Here is an 18,289-nt window from a genome sequence, read left to right on the forward strand (position 1 = left end):
CATCTTAGGTAAGAAAACTACCCAGGGTTCCACCTCAGTGCGTCCCCGAGCTCCAGGAGGACTCCAAGAGAGGATCACGTTTTCCTCTCCTGAGGCTTTCAGCCCCACTGCGGACCAATGAAGGCCACGGCTCTGTCTCTAAGGGGCGGCCGCACAGAGACCAGGGGCAGGAATGAAGGGATCCTGGCAGGAGACGGAACCAGCCCTCTGGTCTACAAGCCTGACTCTCTGCCATCACCCAGCAAAAGAGGAGGAATCACGTAAAACGGACTTATTCCTGACCATTGCCACAGGCTGTGGCGACAAAGCCAGAGGGCACCAGGAAGCGGGATCCCAGAGGAGACGCCGGGCTCTGGCTGGAGCTCCCGGGACGCACACGTAGCCGCTGCACAAAGGACCCAAAGCAGGTACAATGACCCCCCCGGGCTCTGGGCGCATTGGAAGTCAATTTCCACGTGTGGCAACAGGAGTCCTACGGGCTCCTTCCAGGATCTAGGATTTGCTGCTCTCGGTGGTTAGTTGTGCGCTCTCCATACATTTCCAAAGATGCTCAAAGCCCACTAAGGAGACCTAAGCCTCCTGTTGCTAGGGGCTGCCGCCTGGCCCAACCCCATCCGCCTCTGACTGCGAGAGCCCAGGATGGCCACCCGCCCCTGCCCAGGAGGACTGTGCTTTCCCAACCTCTAGTGCGCACTCCTTTGAACTCGGCTAACCTTGGGTGATGCCGGGCTGCGACTAGGCGTGAGGAGATACAGACAGCGATCCAATGTGTGTGCTCGAAGCACGCGCTGCAGAGCGACACAGACTGGGCAGAACCCCGCTGCGGCAAGGCTCACGTGCCAGCACGTGCCACCGTGAAGGCCGAGGCTTCCGCGCAGCACGGTGGCCGCCCCCACCCCGCTGCTGGGGCCACCCCACGCCTCAGAGTCTATGTAATTTCATCCCCCTTGGCTGTTTCACTAGGATGACATTCCAGACCTCACTTTTACCTCTACATGTTTTTATTCTCAAGGAGGGACCTCAAAGACTACAGGTCCCTGCGACTCGCCAGGTAGGTGTTTCACGCCAAAACCACGCTGAAGCTCGCAGGGGCTATCCCAGTTTCCCGAAGCTTCTCCACAGAGAAGCCGCCACTGGGACAGGAGACAGACAGCTTCTCAGCCATGGGAGTTGGAGGATACCGTGTGAAATAAATAATCAGGTACCCCTTATGACGCAATACACAGCCGTGCAGAGTAAACTCCCAAGACAGGCTGCGTTGGGCATCTGTGAGAGGCGCACTTGTCCCCCGCCACCATGCCTGGAGCTGGCACTCGGCACGGTGGTGGCAATACGGTTACTTCTGAACTGAGCAACAGAAGCCCACCACGGCCCACAACTCGAGAGAAAGGAACCACTGGTCGCAGGTTCAAGTGCGACAGCTTGATCGTACCTGGTAATAGAGGGGGGCCGCGCCAGGCTCCGGCGGGTACGGCGAGGGGTAATGGGACTGGTAGCCGTCGTACGGCGGTCTGTAACAGTAGTAGGACGCCAAGTCTGGAGGCGGCGGCTGCAGCCAGGGCTGGTCCGACCGCACGGCTGCCTGGCTCGAGCTGGCGGATGCGACCGATGCACTGGAGGACCGAGGCGGCCGGGGTGGCAGCGGCTGACCTGTGTCAGCCGGAGCTGGACTTGGGGGTGGTGGGACCGAGTTTTGGGGCTGTCCCTGCACAGGTGGACTTCCCGGGTCTGAAGGTTCTGAACATGTCGGTTTGGGCCCTTGTGGAGGAGGCGGTGCTGGCTCCTGCTGGGCTCTCTCGAGGCCACGCTGGTCCTGTGTGTCTTTCATCACCTGTTGGTAGAAACGGTCTGAGTTACGCGGCCCTGGCCCAGGTGGCCTCGGCTGACTGCCGGCGGCGTGCTGCCACGCGGAGCTGTCAGAATGGGGTGGGCTACACATTCTTAGAGGACTTTCCAAAGTCCTACTGGGTGTGAAGTCTAGGGCTCCAGAAGTTTCTTCCCGCTGACTGGCGCGATCTGCCTTATGACCAGCAGGTGCTGCGGCAGCGTTCGCAGGCGGCACCAACGTCACGCCTGTGCTTCCAGCAGGGCCACTAACCAACTCGGGAAGACCGTTCTCTGCGTTGTCAGTATTTTGGCCTTCTGAAGCCAAGTTCTTTGGAACTGGATGAGGTGGTGGCTGAACCAGCAAAGTAGCAGGTTGATTAGAAGCTACTTCTGAAGTACCAGGAACTTGTGGAAAACCACTGTGCGCAAAACTGTTAGGCAAAGGCAAGCGGGTGAGAGGGCCGGCTGTGTTCCCAGACACAGGGGCGCTGTCTCCAGAGTCCCCCCCCAGAGCCCAGCTGCTTGCCAAGGGTTTATCCCCGACCAAAGCATCTCTCCAGGGCTGATTCTTCTCATTAGGACTCGGTAAGGACACAGAAAAATTAATGGGCTGAGCCAAATTATAGCTTCGATCAGGCTGGGCAATCAAGACTGGTGGGTTCTGCAAAGATTCAGTGGGCGGCGAGGATAAGAGACTGGCATAGCCAGAACTTGCCTGGGACGGGAGGGCCTCCTCTTCTCCCATCTTGGGAGGGTTCTCGAGGTTCTCAGAAGCACCAGTGCTGTCCCCACTCCGCAGAAGGCTGGAGCCTGGTTGCCGGGCCTGCAGAGCGGATACGCCCTCCTCCGGAGGCTGAATCACTTCCGACGGCTGCGGTTTCACAGGCACGTGCAGCGCAGGAGCAGCTGGAGCTAGAAGGACGTTGCCTCCAAAATCTGGCAACTCGTTCTGCGCCCACAACGTCGTCACTGGGCTCTCACACTTCACAACCCCCTGGGCTCTGGCCAAAGGCCTTTTCTCGGCTGCCAGGGGCAGAATTTCCAGGGATGGTCCCCCGGTGTGCATGAGCCCGTGCCCCGGCTCTGCAGGTACAGAAAAGGGGGGAGAACAGGCCTGGAGCGTGAACAGGGTCTCCATGTTGTCCGGGGGCTGCTCCAGGTTGCCGGGGGAGGTGTCAGGTGGGGCAGCAGCGGGTTTGCGCTGCTTCTGGTGGGCAACGGCCCCTCTCACCTCACCCACCATGTTGGCGCGATCGGCCTCGATGGGTTTGACTCCAACTAAGTGGGATTTCACTGGTTCAAAAGAACTATTTGCACTTGTCTGAAATATTCCAGTGGGTTTTGGGGGGCTTGGGGTTGAGGGCTGGGACAGGCTGCCGTGGTGACTCTGGTTCCCAGTGGTGTCGTCTGTCTCTCCTCCCACAGGAGAAGAATCAATTTGCTTAAAAAAACTCCCTGGAGACTCATCTTCAGGTTTTCCAACTTCTTGCTGAATGAAAGTGCCTACATCTTGGGGCCTGGCTACACTCGGGAGATTCCTGTGGCTCTTGCCGCTGTAACCGGATGACACACCATCAGACTGCACGGGGTGCGGCGCTGAATCTGGGGCCTCGAGATTTGGGCCCCCACCCCCAGAGTGGCCCACAATGCCAAGCCTGGGAACGGCTGGCCCGGACAAGGGCCCATATCTGACCTGATCGCTGGGGGAGGAAAGGTCCAAACTCTGAGGCTCACTTGGCAGAACTTCCTGATTCTGAATGAATTCAAGGTCTTCTACATTCTCAGACTGTGAGCTGCTGGTCGTGTGCACCCCTGTGCCGGGTGCACCGCCCCACGTGGTCACAGGAGCACTTGCTGCGGTGGGGTGGTCAGGTGGGGCGCCTGCAGTCTGATAAAAGTAAGGTTGCGGGTGTCCTCCCTGCTGCGTGGCCTCACTGTTGGAACCTCTGGGAAAGGCCTGGTAGATGCCGCCTGCTCCCACGTGTGCAGGAGGGTGACCAAGTGCGGGGCTGGGGGAGAAGCCACCAAAGTCAGATCGACCAGCAGAGCCGGTGTTTTCGGATGAGAGGTTCTCCTCATTTTCTGTCTCCCCTCCTTGGAAAAACATAGAGAGAGCCCCGGAGTCCACTTCTGACACGGCTCGGCTGGTCCCGGCCCCTGGGGGGCAGTGCAAATGGCTTTCTGGGCTATTACCCTGAGTGAGGGGATTACCGAGAGCAAGGTCCGGCAACTGCTCTTTGTTCACTCCTGGATTTGGCCTGAGCTCCTGGCTCGCCCGAGTATTCCCAGCTTTAGAATTTTGCCTGAACACATTTTCAGGATCAAAGTTATTTGATGAACGGTTTCCACTTTGCAGGCAGGCTGCCTCGTTGCTTCCATCACTGGCTAAGGGTCCTGGCAAAGACACCAGTGGGTTGAGCTGCTCGTGGCTGGGACCATGATGCAGGGTAGACTGAGCAGGGAAGTGAGAAACGCTGGAGGCGTGGGGCAGCGCATTCTGAATAGGTCCTTCTGGGCGGGGCCAATAATGTTGACCTGAGGGTTGTGCGCCTCCCTGCCCTGGTCCCCACTGCCCTGGCATTTGCTGACGAGGCTGAGGGAAGAAAGGGGATGGTGCTGATGCCGTGGCACTGTCGTGTGGGTTCTGCCTACTCAGGGGCCTATCGGGCCCAAGCATGTTCGTGTGCGGATGGCCCCCATGAGAGCTGTCCACACCCGCTCCTGGAACGTACTGAGGATGTGGCAGAGTCTGAGTTTCAGGTTCTGAGCTGGGAACCACTGCGGTACTCCTGTTCTCCTCGGGATCTGATGGTGCTGAAGGGGTCAGCACACCGGAAAACAGACTGCCATCTGCTCTGGGCTGCGACATCGGTCCTTGGGGAGTATCCCCAGCATTCGTGTGAGCCACAGACAGACCAGGGTGCTGAAGGAACGTTGGAGGGGCCGGGCCTTGCGGAAGGGGTGGGCTGCTTTTGGACGAACTACCCAAGGATGAACTTTGTAGCGCCTGTCTACTAAAAGCAAACGGATCCGTCACCGGCTGCAGCGGGCAGGTGATCGGAGTTACGGGTGCATTATTATTTGCCTGTCTCCTATACGGTCTGTTGGACCAGAACATGCTCTGAGGAGTCCCAGCTGGAGGAGGCCCAACCATGCCTGACGGGGCTGCCTGTGGCGGCGGCTGCATGACTGATCTTCTGCACAATTAGATGCTGCTTACAGAAAGAAGCAGGATATAGGTTTTCCTTAATCTGAACAGAAAAAGAAAAAGAAGAAATTAGCATAAAATCCATATATTCAAACTCCCAGACAGAATTAGGAAAACTAAAAAAACAAAAAGAGGCTGTAAACCACTTAAAAGCCTGCGTCTTCGGTCCGGAGGCCTGCTGTTCCTGCTCCCACCCCCTCCCGCCCAGAACTGTGGCCTGGAGAGGCCGCTGCTGCTGCGAGGGCCGCTGAGTGCGCAGGCAAGAAGGCAGACAACACCAGCCCGGGATGCAAATGCAGGCCGCGCCCGGAGCTCCCGGACTGACTTCACACAAGTCACTGCCTTCTCTGTGGCTCGTAACCCAACTGAATACCAGCGCAGAATGCCTGAGGCCTCCGCGACACCCTCACCGAGCAGGCAGAGATGAATACAAGTGGACTGCTGGTCTTACCACCAGGTATGCTGGTAACTCCCCAAATGACCACCAGACCCCGAAAGAGCCTCCTCCTCTATTAACACTGCACATCACACTTCTCACACAGGTTAACGTCAAATCTTGAAAACACAAGTTGAAGATTTATATTGCCATTTTAACGAAAGAGCATTATAGAGCACAAGTCAGTACAAGCTGCAAAATCTAAAATAAATAAAAACGCCTTTTATGCCCCCGTGCAAAAGGTCTCCTTTTCTGTGTGATGACTGCTAGAAAAGCATCAGCAGGACAAGTGGCCTCTGCCCACCAGCACTGTACCAACTATGCCCGGGATGAAAACCCCAAGTAAACTTAAAGCAGCTTTAAAACTGCCCAACTGACTTCATTCAAAAATTTTCAATAACAGAATGCCAACAAAACTTTTATAGAAAACAAAGGACCAAACTCATCTTTACAGTATTTTTTCTTGCTGGGGTGGTTTTTTTCTAAATAAAATACATTAAGCATAATCTTGAACAGTTAACCTGTACTTTTAAGACAAAAACCCAGTCACTGTCTTTTTCTATGTGTAAGTCCTTCTCCCTAGTACCACCCTCACAAACAAACAGGGTAAGCTCAGCCCACCACAGGGATAAGTCAACATCAGAGGGAGAAACTGTAGAAGGACTCCAGAGCCTAACCCACATGTTTCTGCAGAAGTACAACATTAATGCTCTTGGAAATCTTTCTGGCAGCCAGATACAAGAACGCACTTATGAATGTCTCTTAAATACAGCTATTTACAAATTAAAGCTCCTATGTCTCTCTGGAAACTAGTCCTAGGAATCCATTAGTCCACTACCACTGTTGCCCACACATGCCCTGTCCCAGGCCAACAGGAAACCTTCCTGGGGAAGAGCACGCTGAAACTCACTCACATTTAGTGCACTATATTAGGATCAGCACTGGAGACCTCACCGGGTTATAAGCCGCTGTTTCAAAACCAAGAACGCTTACAGCTCAGCTTTCCATGGAAAAGAGCCTCTTCCTGTGATCTGCGCAACAGAGGCACCCAGGACACCCTCCAAGACACAACTTCCTCCTTGCAAGGCTCTAGCAGAGGACCCTCAGCCATTCCAAGCAGCATTTTAAAGCTTTTCTTTAAAAAGAAAAAGAAAGAAAGAAGAAAAGAAAAGAGAAAAACCACACATGGCAGAGGCCCAGAGGATTACCCAGCGGAGGTGTGACTGGGAGAGCAGGGCTGGGTGCCCAGCTGAACGGCGCCGGGCACACTCCCTTTCTGTGACCCCGTCTTTCATCTGTAAAGTGAGAGAAGCAATATGACAATTTCCAAGGTTTCTTCTGAGTTTTATCTTACAAAGTTCTACCCATAGCAGATTCTGGGATGCCTTAATCCCTACTGTTGTTTAATAAGGAAATGTCATCAAAAATGTAAACTTCACAGGTTTATACTTACATGCTTTCCTTGAAGAAACTTTCTTTAAAAACTATTCTCTCCCAGACTAAAAACCATTTTATAAGCAAACGCTATCACTTCCCTATAGAGTAGAATCCCCTACTCTCCCCGCCAAGCCTGAAATTGAGAGCTTTTTAACCAGTATGCAGACTGCATCCAGAACAACTGTGAACATTCTCTCCTGACCCCAGGGGGCTCAACTCCCTCCAGGAAGTCATCCTGTAACCTTTGGTCGCCTGACTTAAAAAGGCAGTATTTCAGAGGCACCAGGGGCTGCTCTTACAGAGGCATAACTACAAATTCCTGACTGTGGGACGAGAGGCCTGAAGCCCACACCTCTCCTCTCAGAGCTGCTGCCTCAGGCAAGGAGTGTGTAAACCCACAGGAGTGCCAGAAGGCACCTGGGAGACCATCCTTTGCCTACAATCTCCCTCACCGCAACTGTGAGTGTGGATGGCCCTGTCACACTCTGGGACACTCCATCCAAAGACACCATAAACTCCAACCTTCCTAAGTACAGGATCAAACACATTTAGAGAAGGGAGTCTAAATACTGTTAAAAATGGCAAAGATCTGGGCACCTGGGGGTCACCATCGTTAGGCATGGGCCTTTTGGTTCAGGTCCTGGTCCCAGGGTCCTGGGATGGAGCCCCACATCCGGCTCCCTGCTCGACAGGCAGCCTGCTTCTCCCTCTCCCACTCCCCCCACTTGTGTTCCCTCTCTCGCTGTGTCTCTGTGTCAAATAAATAAATAAAATCTTTTTTAAAAAAGTCTTAAAAAGTGACAAAGATCCTAAAGGACGCACTGACATTCAGGAAGCAGCTTTACAGAGCAAGAAGGAATCATTAAAATCAACAGGCTACGCTAGAAAGTGCTTTCCGGACGATTTGGGGAATCACTACCATTTAGGGTGAATGTATTGCAGGAACATGCCCCCTGCCTCATCTCTGTAAGACAACAGCCCCCAGAAGTGCAGGAAACAGCACGGGGGAGGAACACCTGCAGGGAGCCGGCGGCGCCCAACTTGCACAAGCACCAATGTAGCAACACCAGGCGTGACCCGGTTCGCTCCCGCCGCACCCGCGGCTGGCGGACAGCGCTCGTTAACGTCCGCACACCTGAGGCAGCTCGGGGCACTTCCGAGCCATCTCAGAGCGTCTGCAGACGAAGCGGCGGAAACCGATCCTAAACGGCTGTGACGCGCGCAGACCCGCGACCGCAACGTCTGCGCCCCAAGAGCTGTAATGAGCTTGTCCCACAGCCCTCTGAGCATCCGCGTGAAACCAAGGGGCCGGCCTTCGCCGCGACATCTCGGTCGCCCCGCCACGGAGCTCCCGACGGACACCACCGCTGCAAGCCCGTGCGCTCACCAGCGCGGCTCGCAGGACACCTCTCAACCGACGGGGACAACACCACTCGGCAGCCTCCAAGCAAAGCACACGCGGAACCGAAGAAATCCCGGACACGCCGGCACTCTTCACAAACTTGCCGGCCCGCTCTGCCCTCCAGCCATCCCGACACCGCCTCCACGCAGGCCGCCGGGGCCAAGCCAAGGGTGGCACAGCCGAGCCCGCCACAGCGCCGGCCCTCCCTGCGGGGTCCACCTCGAGTCTGACGAGGCGGGCGCCAGAACCGCGGCAGGCGGTCCGCGCGCCCGGCCCCCCGGCCCCAGCCGGCCCCGCGGATCCCCACCCTCCCCCGGCGGCACCCGGAGACGCGCTGTCCGCTCCGGGCTGGGCCCGGCCCGGCCGTTCCCTTCCGCTCGACCCCGGCCCTCACCGGCGCGCCACAGGGCTTCCAGGGCTCCCGCCCGGCCCGTCCGCGACCCCCCGGCCAAGCCCTCAGGAGCCGCCGGCGGAAGCCGGCCCGGCTGCACCGACGAGCGCAGAGACGACAGCCGCAGCAGCCATCTTGGCACATCCGGCTCCGGCCGCCGCGCCGCCGACGTGTCCGACTGCGACGTCAGCGCGCGCCACGCCCGCCCACCACGCCCATCAGCCCCGCCCATCGCAGCTGCTCCCGAGAGGCTTCGCTCCGCCCTCTCCCTCGCCGGCCACCCATTCGTCCGCCTCGTTGGCCCCGCCCATCTCCTGCGACCAATCTTTCGGCGTTCATCCCTTCGTCCCGCCCCCTTGGCCTCGCCCCTTGGCCCCACCCCCCTGCGACCAGCCCTTCGCCCACCTGCCCGGCCGGGCGCGCGGCGGGCGTCTCGTAGGGGTCGCGCTGGTTCCGTCGGCTCTTTCTCCCAGTCTTTTCTCGTCTTAGGGTGGGAGGAGAGTCGGGGCTCTTCAGTCAGACCTAGGAGGAGAACCAGCCTTGAACGACCGAGGCCAGCGGGCGCCCCCGCCGACAACGGCTACTCGGCGGCGCCCTGGCGCAGACGCGACCCTTCCATCCTGCCGTTGGACTTCCTCCAAGGCTGGAGGCCGGCGGGAGGTGGCCGCGCATGCGCCGGCGCCGCGGCGGGCTGCGCCTGCGCACCTCGCGGCGGCTCGCGGGTTGCCTGGTTACGGCCGCCGGCGGCTCGGGGTTCCAGTTGGGCCCGGGAAGTTCGTTTCGGTCGGCGCGCGGCCCTCGGGAGCCCGATCCTGGCGTCGTCCTGTAGGCGGCCCCCGGCCCCGCCTTCGCGCACGCCCCGCTGCTCCCTCCGCCCTGTCCCCTCCCTCCGAGCCCGCGGCGGCCCCCCGGCTCCGTCTGCGCGCGGTCGCGGCCCCCAGGCCGCCTGCACGGGAGCCGGGACCGGGTTCGGCGTCCCGCGGCCGTTGAGCGGGTGCCCCGTGCTGCGCGCGCCCGCCCCAGGGACCGGCCGCCGCGCCTGGCCTGCCGCTCCTGCCCGAGGACGGCGGCGTCCGGGCCCTCCCGTGGAGGACCGCGGGGACGAGGCGGTGCTGCCCTGTGTGTCCTCGTTTCCCCGCGAGGAGAGGGAAGTGCAGTCGGTGGGGAAGCAGGCAACAGGCCGGGTGCGCTCACCTGCATAGCTGCCTGGGGTGGGGAGGGCAGCCGCCTGCCCGCGCTTGCTCCAGCTCCGTCCGCAGGGCGGGAAGAGGCGCGCCGCTGCCCACCCGACAGCAGCCCCCGGTGCCCGCGCCGCCTGCCGCAGCTGTGCAGCAGCAGCCACTGAGGCCTGCCGGGGCGGGAGGACTCCCTGGTCACCCGTGGGCCTCGGGAGCCTGGGAAGGAGGAAGGAGTGTGCCTCAGCCACTTGCGTGCTGTGACGTTGGCCGGGAGCGGTCACGCTGTCAGGGCCCCGGGGCCTGCCGGGGGACTTTCAGCCCATCTGACGTGGCCACGCTGCTAAGCTAACATTTGTCTTGCAGAAATCAAGGTCCCAGCCGATCTGAACACAGAGTCCGCGTGCGCTGGAACTCAGCCCCGGCCCTTGCCGCCCTCGATTCACTTCCTGCTGCGTCACCTTGTCCAACAAGTGGCTTCGCAGAGACAGGGGTCCCTGTTAACTCCCGGGAAAGGGGGAAACAGAGGCAGAGGTGCAAGGGCCCATGCCCTCCTCCCTCTTGTTAAGTCTCCTGAGCAGAGGTCCTCACGGCCTTGGCCCTTCGTGGCCTGGTGTGCAGGAGAGGGATCTGGGCCCGCAGGAAAGCCAAAGGTCAGGCAGCCTGGGCTCTGAGCCCCAGGTCCGCCGCTTTTGAGCTTCCTTGCTCCTGACCATCCCGTCCTCACCAGCCCGGAGTCCCGGCGGGGTGAGCACCTGCACAACGTGCTTGTAGTGCTTTAGCCAAGCAGCAGGCAGGACCCGGACTGTCCCGGTCCCGTCAGGGGCAAGGGGCCTGCGCCCAGGTAGGGGGGTGCACCGCCTTGACCACAGCTGCCGTCCTTCCCTCGACCTGTAGCATGTCCCTTGTTCTCTCCTTCCTCCTCCTTCCTGGCTCACGGAGGCTGCATACAAATGGTGCCACCTCCCTGAAGCCCGCCTGTGGGGGCTGGAGTCAGTCGCCCTTTCCTGAGTCGTCGTTAGTTCCTCACACAAAGCTCCATAACCAGCTGCAGCCCTGTGGACAGCGCGCCCGGACCCAGGGCTCCGCGCTGGCCGGCACAGCCGTCCTCCCCTCCCAGCAGCCTGCGAGGTCCGGAGAAGGCTGCTGCTGAGCACCGGCGAGCGGGGCTGGGCGGAGCTGGGATGGGCTCTAAGACATGACAGAGGCAGAGTCCACACAGAGAGCCCGCTGGCAGCTCTCCGTCACACATGGAAATGACAGCATTTGGGGTATATTGAGTTAAATAAACCATTACGTTTATTTCATCTGTTTCCTTTAATGTAGCTTGTCGGAAGTTTGAAGTTCCACACGTGCCTGGCCTATTTCCATCAGACAACACTGGTCTAGACCTTGAGCACATTGTGGGAGGGGGTCAGGGGCCCCCCATGTGCCAGCCGAAGGCTGGTGGCTCACAGCCACGAGCCTCTGCCCCAACTCCTGCAGGGCACAAAGCAGTTGCAGGAGGACGGTGTGTAAGTGGGGGCTGGCGGCGCAGCTCTGCTTCACACCAGGTGCTCTGCTCAGCCTCTGACTCCAGCCCTTGGTCCCTGGGCACTGAGGCTGGGGGCACAGGAGGGGGCCTGCTTGACTCAGCCTGAGAGAGCAAGGGGTTGTCCCTGTGAGACAGGGCCAGCTGAGAGGTCCAGGGGAAAAGCATGTTAGGGCTGCAGAGGTGGGAAGAGCTGGCAGGGAGGGCTTCCGGAAGAGGAGGCCGTACAGCTGAGCAGGTCTGAATGCAGAGGACGGGCACATTCATTCCCTCAGGAGTGTACAGGTCGGGGGGCAGTGAGAACTGGGTGTTCACGCCTTCTCTGTGGCCCCCATGGTGTGGAGCGCCGGTTGGCGGTGTGTAAGCATTATAAGGAGAGGGAAGCACCTCTGTGGGGGCAGCTAGGGGAGAAAGCCAGCAGGAGTAGAGCCGTCCCAGACCCCAGGGGGCACCTCGCAAGAAAAAATCCAGACCCTGGCTAATCACAAGCATGGCACCTTCTCTCTTGTCTCCTCCCTGGTACCTGCAAACGTGCCTGGCACCTTGCAAGCCTCGGAGAACTTCTTTTTTTTTTCTTGTTGAGCCAAGTACTAAACATGTAAGGTGACATAGTGAGAGGGGTGTCCTAGAACGCGCAAGAAGGACACTAAATCCACACGAGGCAGGCCACAGTCAGAGTCAGGCGAGAAAGTAAGTCGTGTCCCAATAGCTGCAGTGGGGCCCTGGGAAAAAACCGAGAGAGACCTTTTTCACAAAACTGTATGCGTCGTTTGCTGAGCAGCTGCTATGTGCCAGGCATGGCTAGGAGCTGTGGCTGTGGGACTGACTGGCCAGGCCTCTGCCCTGGGGAGCGTGGACACTGGGCTGCCAACGTGTTCAGTGTGGGCGCACCTGGCAAGGCCTGGGTCCCACCTGCTGGTGGCAGGGTAGAGCCAGGGATGGAGGAAAAGGCGCATTTGTGGCTGAAGCAAACAGAAGCTTTGTAGTGGCAAGGGGCAGGAACACAGACAGTGGGAGGTGGCCTCAGGCGGGAGTGCCTTGCCCGGGGCTCTTCAGGTCCTGCACTTGATTTCTGACTACAGAGATCACAAGTAGACAGAGAGGCAGGCAGAGAGAGAGAGGGAAGCAGGCTCCCTGCTGAGCAGAGAGCCCGATGCGGGACTCGATCCCAGGACCCCGAGATCATGACCTGAGCCGAAGGCAGCGGCTTAACCCACTGAGCCACCCAGGCGCCCCCTGCACTTGATTTTTGAAAGCAAGGAGGCTCTCAGGGTCTCCCCACCAGGGATGACATCATCAGTCTGGCCTCTCCCTGGCTCCGGCAAGGTGCTTTTGAGAGCCAGAAGCCCAGGAGGTGGACTTGGGGCCTCGCAGTTAGGGAGTTAGGGAGCAGTTACGCTGCTGGGCCAGACTGGTGACTCCCGAGGGCAGGACCCAGCTCTCTCGCTGCTGGCTGCGGCTGCGGCCCCCTACACAGCACCAGCACACACGTCAGCCAAAGGAGCATGCAAGACAGGAGGGCAAGAGCCCCAAGTGTCCGTGGGGAGTACTTTCAGGCCTGGGGCATTGCGGATTGGGAAGACAGAAGGGCTGACCTGGAGCACAGAAGAACGCCCAGATCTGCCCGGTGCCAAGCTCCACGCTGGGTTCAGCACTAACTCCTGAGCATTCAGGTTCTTGTCTGCAAGTGATGTGGCCGAGCCGTGGGTCTTCCCGAAAGGTTATGAGAACATGGACCAGGAGAATCACCGGCCCTGGCTCAGATGGGTGCACTTGGGGAAGTCACCTGCCCCTCTAAGCCTCAGCTTCTTCCATCTGTAAAACGGGGTTTCAAGGGAGGACTGTGAGCGATTTGTGAGCGGCAGCAGAAATGATCAAGTCCCAGTGGGACTGCCTGCTCTCCAGAGGGGGGCACTAGCTGGACGCTGCCAGCAGGTGGAGGCAGAGAGCCGCCTCTGAGTCGGGGGGCCCTGCAAGCCTGAGCCTGGGGAACTCGGGCTTCAGGGTGTGGGCATCAGGGACACCTCGGGCTCCTGTGGGATCTGGCCCTGGTGCAGCAGGATGAAAGATTCTGGCTCCTCACATCACCACCCAACCGCGGCCCTCTCCAGGGGATTGTTCCTCTCTGGACTCCCCTGGCCCCAGGAGCGGGGGTTGGTGGGCTGAACACAGCAGGCTCCCCATAAGTCCTCCCAGAGCTGGGCTTGGTGGCACGGCAGAGAGCCTGTGCTTCTCCGGCTGCGCGCACCGACTTCATCCTCATCCGGGGGCTGAAAACTGTTTCTCTCCCGTATAGAGCCCCTGCTTTCTGCGTTACCCTGTCCCTCGCCAGGTGCTGCCAGCGGCCTCCCTTTCCTCTGTCCTACAGACAAGGAAACACGGGAGAGAGCAGGTGACTCACTTCAGGCCGCACTCTCCTGGAGCTAGTGCTTAGGAAGGAGCAACGTCCAGACAGTGTGACTGAAGGTCTAACGTGGGGTGTTTGCTCTGAGACCAGAGGCACTTTGACCGCAGACACGCTGCGATGTCATCGAAAACATAAAACTGGATGGGCAGTAAGTATGACCACTGAGAAGCCTAGATTTGTGGTAAGCACTGGGCACACGTCACGGGCTCTCTGGTCTAGGAGTAGCCCCAGGGCTGCATGGAGAACCTCGCAATCCAGCCTCCAGACCAGCTGCACGTTCACCCTGTCACACCAAGAGCGACGTTTTTGTAGTGCAAATGCCGGATGGGGAGGACGACCTCAGCTCCTGACCGGGGCTGCCGCTGGGCTTCAGGACCACACGGGCGTGCAAGCGTGGGGAGCACAACGGTTTTAGAACTCATCATAACAGCAGCTGTGCCGTATCTGCGTCCTTAGCCACACACCGGGAGCTTTCTGTTGGCGACCTCACGGGTCCCCTCCACATGCTCAGGAGGGAGGCTGCGAGCAGCTCCTACTTTACCTCTGAGAACACCCGGGCTCAGAGGTGCTGGGTCACCCGCCTCTGGTCCGACGGTGGCCATGAGGAAGGGGAAACCGAAATGACACAGATCGGGAAGTGGGGCCGGGCACACAAGGCAGGCGCAGCCGTGTTTGCAGCCTGGGCTCATCTGGGGACGGCCCCTCAGGCTGCATCCGCTCGGGACCCGCTGGGCGTGGGGGCCCTCTCCAAGACCCACAGGACACACAAGCCTGACCAAGGGCTCCCCAAACTCATCACTGTGCCCCCAGGGAACACTTTGAGATGCAGGGCTTATGGTCTCCGTGTGCCCTGGCGTCCAGCCGGACCACATTGCTTAGGTTCCTGCTTGAGGCACTTGGACAGACTAACTCTTTGGCACTGTGCCAGGGACCCCCACTGTGGGATGGTCCCACAAGGAGTGGCCGCGGGACGCCCTCCACGGCCCATCTGTGCCGACAGCGCTGTCTCCTCCTGCGGGTCTCTGGGTTGGTTTCTAGATCAGGCCGGCCCATGAAAGACCTGTCACCGGTCTGCAGTGGGACCCGAGTGGCACCAGCGTGAAGATGGGCTCCAGCACCGAGCCCAGTCTTGGCCAGCCAATATGCTCTGGAGGCTGTCAGTGGCCGTGGAGCAGAGCTCAGCCCCTTGGCAACCCTGCAGGGCTGTTAAATCTCTGGGCACGGATGCCGTCCTCTCCTTGCTCTGGCCAGAAGGGGGCAGAGCCACATCTGGGGATCGCCCTGCAAGAACCATGCCGATGCCGTGTCTCGGGCTTCCTGGGCGCCGACAGGTGCCGGGAGGCCCCCTTGGAACCTGTGCGTCCAGTGTGGCGGGCATGAGCCACACGGGGCAGCTGAGCATGGGGCCGGTCCACACGGAGTTGTGCTGAAAGACCCAAACACACTGGGTCTTAAAGCCGTAGTATAAAAGAGAGAGAGAGGGGTGGGGGGGGAGAACGAAATTGATCTCATTAACTCTTTATGTCAATTACACGTTGAGATGCTAATATTTTGGATATATTGGATTATCTAAGATGTATGATTAAGCTCTTTTTGGTGTCTTTTCCCTTTTTTTTTTTTTATGTGGCTACTGAGATATTTAAAGTTGCGTTTGTGGGCTGCATTGTACTTCTGCTGGAAGACGCAGCTCCGAAGAAGGTCCCCCGTTCCAACCCGCAAAGGAAGGACGGCTCAGGGACGGGCAGGCCGCTCTGGTGCTGGTCTCACGGGCTGGAGTGTCGCAGAATGCGAGCCTCCTGAGGAGGGAGGGGGCTCGCGGGCAGGGGCTCCCGGCACCCTGGCCCTTGGCATGTGCCTTTGGCCCCTCAGATCGTCTGCTGGGGTTAACAGAAGTGAATGTGCTCACCTCCCGGAGGCTGGACATCTGAGATGAGGCGCAGTCAGGGTGGCTCCTCCTGAGTCTCCCTGCTGTGCTTGTAGATGCCATGTGCTCCCGCGTCCCCACCTGGTGGTCTCCTGTGCGTGTCTCTGTCCTCATCTCTTCCTGAGGACACCGGCCAGACTGGAGGAGGTGCACCCGGACGGCCTCAGTCTACCTTCATCCGCTCTCCCCATAGGGCCACGTCCCAACATTCCGAGATCTCGGTCTCACAGAGAAATTCTGCGGGGGACACAGTTTAGCCTTAACAGATGCCTCAAGTCAGGGCCCGTGTCCTCTCGGGGAGGACCATGGTGTCTAGACGGGAATCATTCTGAGGGTGAGGTCTGGCTGAGAATAGGCTGGCTCAGCGCGGACATCGGGGAATGAGGACCGCAGGGTAGAGGGAGAGCCCGCTGGTGTGTGGGGGGGGCTCGAGTCAGGGAGCAGGTTTGGGCCCCAGGGAGAAAAACGGGTGGGAAGCTCAGCCAGTGGTTCTGAGCCAGGTGGGTGGGGATGAGTCCCTGGGGAAGAAACTGCTGGGCTGGCAGGGCAGGACAGAGCCTGCAGCCAGGGGCTGGCCTCCCCCGGGGAAACACAGGCAGGGCCCTGTCTCCAGCACGCTTGGTGCAACGCCCCCAGGCCCGCCCTCCTCTCTGGGCCCCCTTCAAGCTGCCAGGGGCTCCGGTGAATTTGGGGAGCATCAGGACCCCCCAGGCCCATCCCACGGCATCAGCGGATCCCACAACCCAAACAAGCTTCTTGGAAACTTCAAACACTGCTGGGAGTTCCTCTTCTGAAGCAATGACTGAGACGAAACACAGAGTGGCCACTGCTGGAGTGAGCGAATCAGTCACAGTTAGTATATTCGGAATGCTATGCCACCGGCAGCCCCGTGCACGCCCACGCTTCGTGGCCCCACAGTCGCTCCCCAGACCCTGCAGGCAGGCCCCGGGGCCCCCAGTCCACCTTCTGTCTCTCTGGGCCCCCCTGTTTGGGGCAGTGATGTGTCCGGCTCAGCCTCCTCCTGTCCTCCTGTGTTGGGGTCTGGCCGCTCCATGCTGTGAGTCTGCTCAGAGGAGGCCTTCCCTCCTCTCTGGGGCCGAAGAGTATTTGCCGTGTGCTCAGCATGGGTTCTCTGGACCAACGGGACCAGCAGAGCTGCACGTAGGTATCGAGAGATTTCTGATGAGGAGCTGCCTCATAAGGTTATGGAGACTGAGGAGTCCCCAGGTCTGCAGTCAGCGAGCTGGCGCCCCGGGACCGTGGGTGCTGGAGTTTCCAGCCTGAGTCCTAAGGCCTTAGAACCGGCAGAGCTGACAGTTAAGTTTTTGTTGGGAAGTCATCAGGCTTGAGTCCCAAGAAAAGCTGATGCTTCAGTCCAACATCAGAGGGAGGAAAGGAGCTGTGTTCCCCCCGGACAAGCATGAGGCAGAAGGACTTCCTTCTTAGCCCTCCTGGGTTGTGCAGGCCATCAACTGATGGCGCAAGGCCCACCCATGCCGAGGGCCATGGATTCAAATGTTCATCTCATCCAGAAACACTCTCATGTTTGCCCAATGGCCCAACCAAGCCGACACATAAAATGAGCCATCACGGCGTGGCCTACCACACATTATTGACCCATGCACCAGCCAATGGGCTTTGGGCCGTTCTTACCTCTTGGCTGCTCTGACTCATGCTGCCGTGAACAGGGGTGTGTGTGTGGACCTGTTTGGCCCATTGGTGTTTCTTCTGCGCGTACACCTAGGAGCTGTGTCACGGGGCGCTAGGAGATCTTGGGGCAGATCGGAGACCCGGTCTACTTCCTCCGTACACAACTGCTGGGCTGCTCACCGTACTCCGTTTCCTCGACCCTCTTGTGCAGTCTACACAGCCTGGGGCCCGACACTGTGCCAGGTGGGAACGAAGCCTCCAAACTCAGCGAGGAGATTTGGGGCTCGCACCTGGACTTGCGGAGCCTGGGAGGCACTTTGCCACAGAAGGGGATGCCGGACTTTCCCTCTGTTAATCTGGTTTGAATCCATCAGCTGGGGTGGGGCCGGGTGGAGGCAGGAGGTAGAAGGGGAGGCCCCTGTGGGTGCCTGGCAGGGGTAGGCCTCCTCGGTGGTACTCCCTCAGCTTCACAGAACCTTCCCCATTCCCCCCATCACCCCCATGGTGCCCCTGCTCGGATGCTTCTGTGGCCCCCTTTGCCCTCCTACTGGGGTCTGGATTTCCCACTGTGGTCTCTGGGCCCCTCCTGCCCACAGTGGGCTCCTGGCTGCCATCCCTAGGTTGGGTAAGCGGTGCCCTGTCCCTCTGACTGAAACAGATGGGGGAAGCCTAAATCAAGCCTGCTGTCATAACAGCCACGTTCCCAGACCCAGGAGGCCCCTGCAGGGGGGCCCGGCCCACAGGGCCCACACAGACGCAGAGACACTGTGGAAGGTCTAAGAGACTAGGGCTGGCTGGTCTCCAACCCTTCCTATCAGAAGGGGCAGAACTGCTGGTTCCCTTGGAATAGAATGGCCTGCCCTCCCTTCCTCCAAGAAAGGGAGCCAATGCCACCACCAGG

General features: G+C 59.4%; 1 protein-coding gene across 1 annotated transcript in view; it reads right to left on the bottom strand.

The window, feature by feature from the left end:
* The window catches only part of SEC16A (SEC16 homolog A, endoplasmic reticulum export factor), a 32,077-nt gene extending 23,242 nt beyond the window's left edge, over positions 1 to 8,835 (bottom strand). Inside the window, exons 1-3 of the mRNA XM_044264373.1 lie at positions 8,705 to 8,835; positions 3,763 to 5,078; positions 1,433 to 3,681 (exon numbers count right to left, since the gene is read on the bottom strand). Of these exons, the coding sequence (XP_044120308.1) occupies positions 1,433 to 3,681; positions 3,763 to 5,014 (3,501 nt within the window). The 5' untranslated portion in view covers positions 5,015 to 5,078; positions 8,705 to 8,835. The remainder of the gene's footprint in view (positions 1 to 1,432; positions 3,682 to 3,762; positions 5,079 to 8,704) is intronic.
* Positions 8,836 to 18,289: the final 9,454 nt, after the last annotated feature.

This window comes from Neovison vison, chromosome 9, assembly GCF_020171115.1.
Source record: "Neovison vison isolate M4711 chromosome 9, ASM_NN_V1, whole genome shotgun sequence".
Classification (NCBI taxonomy): Eukaryota; Metazoa; Chordata; class Mammalia; order Carnivora; family Mustelidae; genus Neogale; species Neogale vison.